The sequence below is a fragment of the Nicotiana tabacum genome, chromosome 19, assembly GCF_000715075.1.
Source record: "Nicotiana tabacum cultivar K326 chromosome 19, ASM71507v2, whole genome shotgun sequence".
Lineage (NCBI taxonomy): Eukaryota > Viridiplantae > Streptophyta > Magnoliopsida > Solanales > Solanaceae > Nicotiana > Nicotiana tabacum.
The window spans coordinates 98,319,875-98,326,942 of record NC_134098.1 but is presented as its reverse complement, the minus strand read 5'-3'; the positions used below and the strand labels follow the sequence as shown (position 1 = coordinate 98,326,942).

The 7,068-nt window shown below is 31.0% G+C and overlaps 1 protein-coding gene across 2 annotated transcripts; it reads left to right on the top strand.

Moving 5' to 3' along the window:
* The first annotated feature begins 2,509 nt into the window (after positions 1–2,509).
* On the top strand, positions 2,510–6,975 carry LOC107831334 (AT-hook motif nuclear-localized protein 1-like). Of its 2 annotated transcripts, none has more exons than XM_016659096.2 (6): positions 2,510–2,872; positions 3,456–3,833; positions 4,577–4,644; positions 5,232–5,363; positions 6,162–6,326; positions 6,414–6,975. In XM_016659096.2, exons 2-6 carry the CDS (start codon positions 3,488–3,490, stop codon positions 6,699–6,701), a joined length of 999 nt encoding a protein of 332 aa, XP_016514582.1. In that variant the 5' UTR covers positions 2,510–2,872; positions 3,456–3,487; the 3' UTR covers positions 6,702–6,975. The 2 variants fall into 2 exon arrangements, with proteins under 2 accessions (XP_016514582.1, XP_075094341.1); XM_075238240.1 differs by having other exon boundaries at positions 2,537–2,872; positions 5,265–5,363.
* Positions 6,976–7,068: the final 93 nt, after the last annotated feature.

Here is a 7,068-nt window from a genome sequence, read left to right as displayed (position 1 = left end):
TAATTTTAAAAAAATTCTAATATCAAATTCAAATAGTCTTTTATGTTATTTTTAATATAGATTTTGTTTTGAATTTTAATTGTTTTTCTTACTTTTCATATAAAATTATCTAACATGTAATATTATCACATTTTCATGTGATTTTTTAATTAACTTTACACTTTATTAATTATTCTTATTCACTACTACTTTTTAATATAATATAGATAGATATGTATTTTTATAATAAATTAAATATATATTTTATTTTTAAACTATGCTTGAAAATTTTAAATTGTTTAAATTTTTCAATAATATTTTTAAGTATTGTATACTTACTTTACTTTATTTTCTAAGGTAATTCTTAGTATAAATATCCTCACATGACTTCTAATTTATTTTTATTATTCAATATTTTTAATTTTTTTATTTATGTATTAGATTTTAGTTATGTGGCCTTATCCACATGCATGCCATTTCTTACCCTACTTATGCAAAACTTTCTCATCTCAAATTTAAATAAGTTTTATCCTTTTTCTTTTGCATGATGAAATTTTTAATTTTTTTCTCTATTTGTTTCTTAGTTTTACTATTATATTATTCAATACTTAAAATTATTATAGTGTCATGTGATTTTCATTAGCTTGTCTAAATTTAATATACATTTTTACCATACTCATTCTAATACAGTAGAAATAAATATAAGAATTATTTCAATAGTAACTTTGACTATTGCTCATATTACAAAGTGTGATTTTTTAATCATATTTTTTTATAAAAAAAAATCTTATCTCAAATTTTTACAACAATGGTTCCATTATATTTTTTTTCTACATAATATTTCAAAAACAAACACATGAAATAGAAGAAAAGATATAAATATAGATATATAGATTAGATTTGTCTAAGATATATTTAGATTATGTATAAGATTCATTCAACTACTTCCATTAATTATGTTTTTATTTATAATTTTTAATTATTAATGTTGTCCTAAAATTGCCAAGTGGCTTCATTTTAGCTTGACACTTGGCTTAACCACAATGCATACTACTCTCCTTTTAATATAACTATATATATATATATATATATATATATATATATATATATATATATATATATATATATATATATATATATATATAGAGAGAGAGAGAGAGAGAGAGAGAGAGAGAGAGAGAGAGAGAGAGAGAGAGAGAGTATATCTAATTGTTGTAATAATATTCTCACTATCATTTTATTTCCCTATGTAACATTTTAAAAAATATAAATATTATTAAATGGAAGAAAAATGATCATGTAATTAGTGAATAACTACTAAAATAGGAATTCTTATTTTTGGATAGCTTTTAGAATATATTTACTTTAAAAATTATAAGTCAATCTTAGTTGATTTTTACCATAAATTTAATTTAATCAAATTTAATTTGCCTTAATCATTATTAGATTTATCCAAATTTATTTAAATTATGCCTTAAAAGTGTCAAGTGATATTTTTTCAATATACTATTTGGTTTAATCTCATGTTTCACTATCCACCTTTTAATATAACAAGATATACATAAATATTAGGTTAGAGATGTAGGAAAGCTAAAGAGATAAGTAATATTCTTTGCAGAAAAAGATTTTGAAGATCTTTCTGAAGTCCAAGAAAAACTACTTGCAATCCAGACAGTAGATTGTTTGAATTACCATATTTAAGAGGATCATTTGATAGATTCGGTTGCATGTCTCCCACGTGTGAGAAATTCAGTTCCGCAAGATTAATGAAAAGAACAAAAATGTAAATTAATTATTATTATTATTATTATTATTCGGGCCAAGTTGCATAGTATTTTCAAGAAAATATTTTCATAAAAAATTATTTTTTGATGTTTGATTATTGGAATTTCTTGCAAAAGAAACCATTTTCCACTAAAGATTTTTTTTTTTTGAAAAATAAATCACATTAGACAAGTCCAATACGAAGAACCCCGGAAACTATCAACTTATTTTTCTTACAAAATCATAATAATTAATTTCATATTACTTGATCGGACTAATCGTTGTACCTTATAATAAGTCTTGTTGTTTGGTCGAAATGTTACCTTATAATCCATCGTTATCTCTCAAAAATATTATCTAAACAATCTTCATTTTGTTTTATTATTTTTAATTTTTAATATTCTCCACCCAACAAACAAAAATATTTTCTAGACGATTACCAAATTGGAGATAACCAGATAATATCAGTGGCATGGATTAGTAATTAAACGAAGACTTCAGGGGCATAAGTTTTAACCTCTCACATATACACTTCGTTTGGAAAAAAGGACAAAAGGTAGGTCAGCGGCAAGAAAAAGGTTGACCGCTCTGACAACCTTTTGGTCCCCTACTTCACTTTTTCAGCTTTAATTTGTACAAAATTTAATCCAGTTTTCAAAAAGAAACTTTATCTTTTTCCCCATATAACCTATATAGATCACTTAATTTACGAACATACCCTTCTCAATAATTATATGTGGAAGTTTTTAACTTCTTTACTCGGACTTGAAATTCATCTTAATCATATTTCATTTTTTGGTTTTGGTGCAATTAATAGTTTATCACTAAAAAGGAAAAAAAGAACTTGTCTTGTTTTTTTCTAGTGAACTTGCATTGCATTCAGAAATTTGCTTTCCACTTTTTTATTATGGTCTAAAGAAACTGATTTTGCCCCACCTGAAAACTGGTTTTCTTGCCGGGAAACAGCCATTGTTAATTGTTTTCCTCCTAAAAACCACTAAAAGATTAAAAAAATTAGTTTTATTTCTTTTGGTTTTAACCATTTCTTCCTTTTTTTTCTCTTTTACATCTTCATAAAATTTTGATCTGTGAAGGTAGTTTTAAGGAGCTTTAGATATATTACATCAGTGTAAGTCAAACTTCACTCTCATTCCTAATTTTTTTTCTCTTAAATCTGTCTTCTGAGACCAGTTTCTTTAAAATTTTCTTGGTAGTATTTTTGCAAGTTCAAGCTTTGATTTAAAAAATCTTTTGGATTTTTGTTTAAACATTTGGTTTACTTTTTCTGATCTTTAGACTTTAAAACAGCAAGAACATTCTTTCTGGTCTGTACTTTGGTTATTTCTGGTTCAAGTCTTAATTTTTGTCAATAGAAAATTAAAGGGTCAGAAAATGTTGTTTCTTTTTTTCTCTCTGTACATTCCTTTTCTTTTCTGGTTTTTCAACATAGTGAAGTAAAAATGTTGAATTGCCATCTTGTGTTTGTCTGCGAAGAATTTTAAAGAAACAAAAAGTTTCTCTCTTTTTTTCTTTAGTTAGTTCTTTGAGGGTCTTTTTTATCTGTTTATTAAAATGTGCAATAATGTTGGTTGAGTAGTACAAAAAAATGTAATCTTGTGCTGATTATTAAATGTACTTGTTCTGATTCTAAACTGAGTTTCTACAGAAGTAAATATAAGAAAGATCACTTCTTTTACTGTGTTTTCTTACAGTTGCAAAGCATTAATAATATCTGCTAAAGAAAATGGAGTCAAGAGAAGCCATGAATTCAGGAGTTACAGTGATAGCTCCAGAAGCTCCATCAAACTATCAAATGGCACCAAGAACGGAAAATGCTCTGGTGCCGGCGGGAACATCGCCGGCTGTGACACCTCCGGTAGCTACTGGCATTCCACTTAGCTCAGAGAAGAAGAAGAGGGGCCGTCCTAGGAAGTATGGGCCAGATGGGGCAGTCACTCGGACACTTTCACCTATGCCCATTTCGGCGTCGGCCCCACCAACCTCCGGCAGCTTCTTGTCGGAGAAAGTCAGTGTTGCTCGGCCTGCGTCGGAGAAAAAGCCTCGCAATAAAGTGGGAGCAGAAAATTTAGGTAATGGAGATGTTTATTGAACTCTATTTTGTGTGTGGGTATGTTTTGTAGGACCTGGAATCTTGGGATCTTCAGTAGATATGAACATGTTGAAATAATTAGGATATGGGGTATTACTGGATTTTTATATTTATTTTTTACATTAATAAAGTTAATACATTGACACTGGAAACTTGTGGAAACCTGGGACTTGAATTTGTCCATTTGGTAATTTAGTACTAATTATTGTAGTTCTGAGGGGACCATGTATGCTTGATTTCATGATGCATAGCTGATATCACTGTAGTTTCTATCTTCTTTTCTATTTTTCGTCATTTTTGCCAAATGAAGATTTGAAATTTGTTTTTACAAATTATTAGAGATTGATTTGTAGGGCCTGTTGGGACAAACTGATCTGTGGTAGATATGTGAATGGATTCCTTCTGAATTGGGAAAGTGATTCTCTAGATGCTTAGTTTTGTGCAAAGAAAAATTAGATACTAATCCCTGTTTCTCAATTTACTTGACCAGCTTTACGTTACTCTTTCGTTGAGTAAGAAAATATCAAAAAGGTGATTTTCTTGTATTTTTACTTTGGTTGCATGTAGAGAGTGGATATTGGGAGAACTTATATAGCCTTGTTGAATCCAAAAAAAAATTTGGACGCTAATTATTTCCTTTTCCATATTGATTAATTTCCCCTTAGTGGTGCTAAAATTAGCAATGCAAATCTTGTAACTGATTAAGTAGATCTCATCTTGTAGGTGAATGGATTTCATGTTCCACTGGTGGCAACTTTTTACCACACATGATCACAGTTGAAGCTGGTGAGGTATGCTTTGGTATACAAGGAATTGCATTAACAGATAGAAAAGCTTTGTTTGTCTTTCCTTTGTGATTATTGCTGCCTTTCCTACTCTTTCATGTATATGTAATTGGTGATATATATTTCATTTTTCTTGGGTGGGGTACTGGTTGAGTGATGTCTCAATTCTCTCGTTAGTCATAACTTGCAAAGGTAAACCTCAACTTCCTTTGCTGAAGAATAAAGAGTGAGTGATATTATTTCTAAAAAGTGAAGAAGCCCGGCTTCTGGACAGGGATGGGTGATTTAAGGGAATGCTTTTTCATTTCTCTGTAAGTGATTTCTTACATGGTTATAGTCGGTCAGATGTTCTTCAAGAACTTCTACAATTGGAGCAACCATCTTTTCTAATTTTATTTGGCCCGTTTCTGCACTTCTGTGAGAGTATAGATTATGCTTTATGCATTATCCTTTTCCATGCAACTAGAGTTTTCTTTTGTAATTAGAATTTTTAACCAGGACTTGTCAATACTACCCAACCCTCTTCTTTTTTGTTTATTTTCTCTGCTACTTCTCCAAATCAGAAAATATTTACTGTTTTATTGGCTGTTTAGGATGTTACAATGAAGATAATCTCATTTTCTCAGCAAGGACCTCGAGCTATTTGCATTATTTCTGCTGTTGGTTTGATATCAAATGTTACTCTACGGCAACCAAATACTTCAGGGGGGACTTTGACTTATGAGGTTGGTCATTTGAGTGCTCAACAGTCAATAGCTCTTTGTTTTGCATCACATCATGGTGGTTATTATTTTTCTTTATCAATGGATCACCCTTTCTTTGAACCTTGTCAATGATTGAACTTAAAGATATGAACTGAGGGTTGCTCATTATATAGTTTACTCGCAAGCATTGTAGTGCTGAAGTTGCCTCACAGTTTGATCGTAGATGTATAGCAATTTCAGTAGAACTTATCGTGCTAGAGATGGATGCATGTTTGACAAGGCAGGGTCCAAGTTTTTCTTTTCTTTTACTACAAATGTCTTTTGTGTCTCTTTAGATATGATGAGGCGCCATTACCAGAATATCTTAGCTTATGTAGATATGTATTATGCTTTACTTTAATAGTTCACTCCAAAAAAATTTAGTTTATGTGATATTATATGCTTTATTTCAGTAATTTACTCCAAGTTAATTATTTCAGTTTCTTCAAGTTCGCTTGGAAATATGTTTGAATTGAAAGAAGAGGCCATCATTTGATCGAAAAGAAAAAGGACTACTAGATAGACAAACAAATGATAAGAAAAGGAAGTTAAATTTTGTGAGAACATTCATAGTCTCTAAATTGTCCTAAAAGACAAATTACTGGTTAGTGAATGAAACGTGCACAAATGGAGCTGAATGGATATTGAGAAATCATTTATCTGGCCCCAACTAGTTTGGAATTGAGGCATAGTTATTGCATTAAGAAAGCTGCATTCCTGCTTGGTGCCCTCAGTGACATTTGACGAGTAATCAATCCCTTCTGTAATATTGTTTTGTAGGGTCGATTCGAAATCCTTTCTTTGTCTGGATCCTTTACTCCAACAGAGTTTGGGGGTTCTCGTACTAGCAGAACCGGAGGAATGAGCATTTCTTTGGCAAGTCCCGATGGTCGTGTTGTCGGAGGTACACTTGCAGGACTGTTAATAGCTGCTAGTCCTGTCCAGGTAACCTATTTATGTACTATTGCAAGAATTCTAATAATTGAGGGTGGTCAATCTTATGCTCAAATTTTGCTCTTTCAATATAATCAGGTTGTGGTGGGCAGTTTTCTACCAAGCAACTACCAAGAAGCCAAGCCAAAGAAACAGAAAGCAGAACCCAAAGCAATACCTTATGCAACGGTCTCTCCTGCTGCGCCCCATAGCTCTAATATGGACCCTAGAAGTTCCAATGCACTCACTGTAAACATTCCCGGAGCTGGAAATCAAAATATTATTTCTTCCTCCACCATGCAAACGAATCACTGGACCGCTATGCCAACTGTTCAAGACTCGAGAAAGTCTGCAACAGATATTAACATATCATTGCAGGGAGAGTAGTCTAACTGGACAAGAATTCATTCCCAGATTCTGAAGCTTCACATGCTGTACCAGAATAGTATACTTGTCTGATCGGCTATAACTTGTGTTAGGATAGAATCTAGAATCTCTTCTTTCAGCTCAAGAGCATGTATTATTGTTGTGTAGTTGCAGATTATTAGTTCTAGGGAACTTTAATGCTTTAATATAACACGTTTGGATTAAAAGTTTAAGATTCGTAATTTCATCCACATTGACACTCTTTTTGGGTAGTTTCAGTGAAATCTTGCATCTCGAATTCTGTTGTTACAAGGGCTGTAAGCCTATAATATTACTACTATAATGGATACTTGTATAATAAACTATTAAAAATGTTTTACAAGTATAT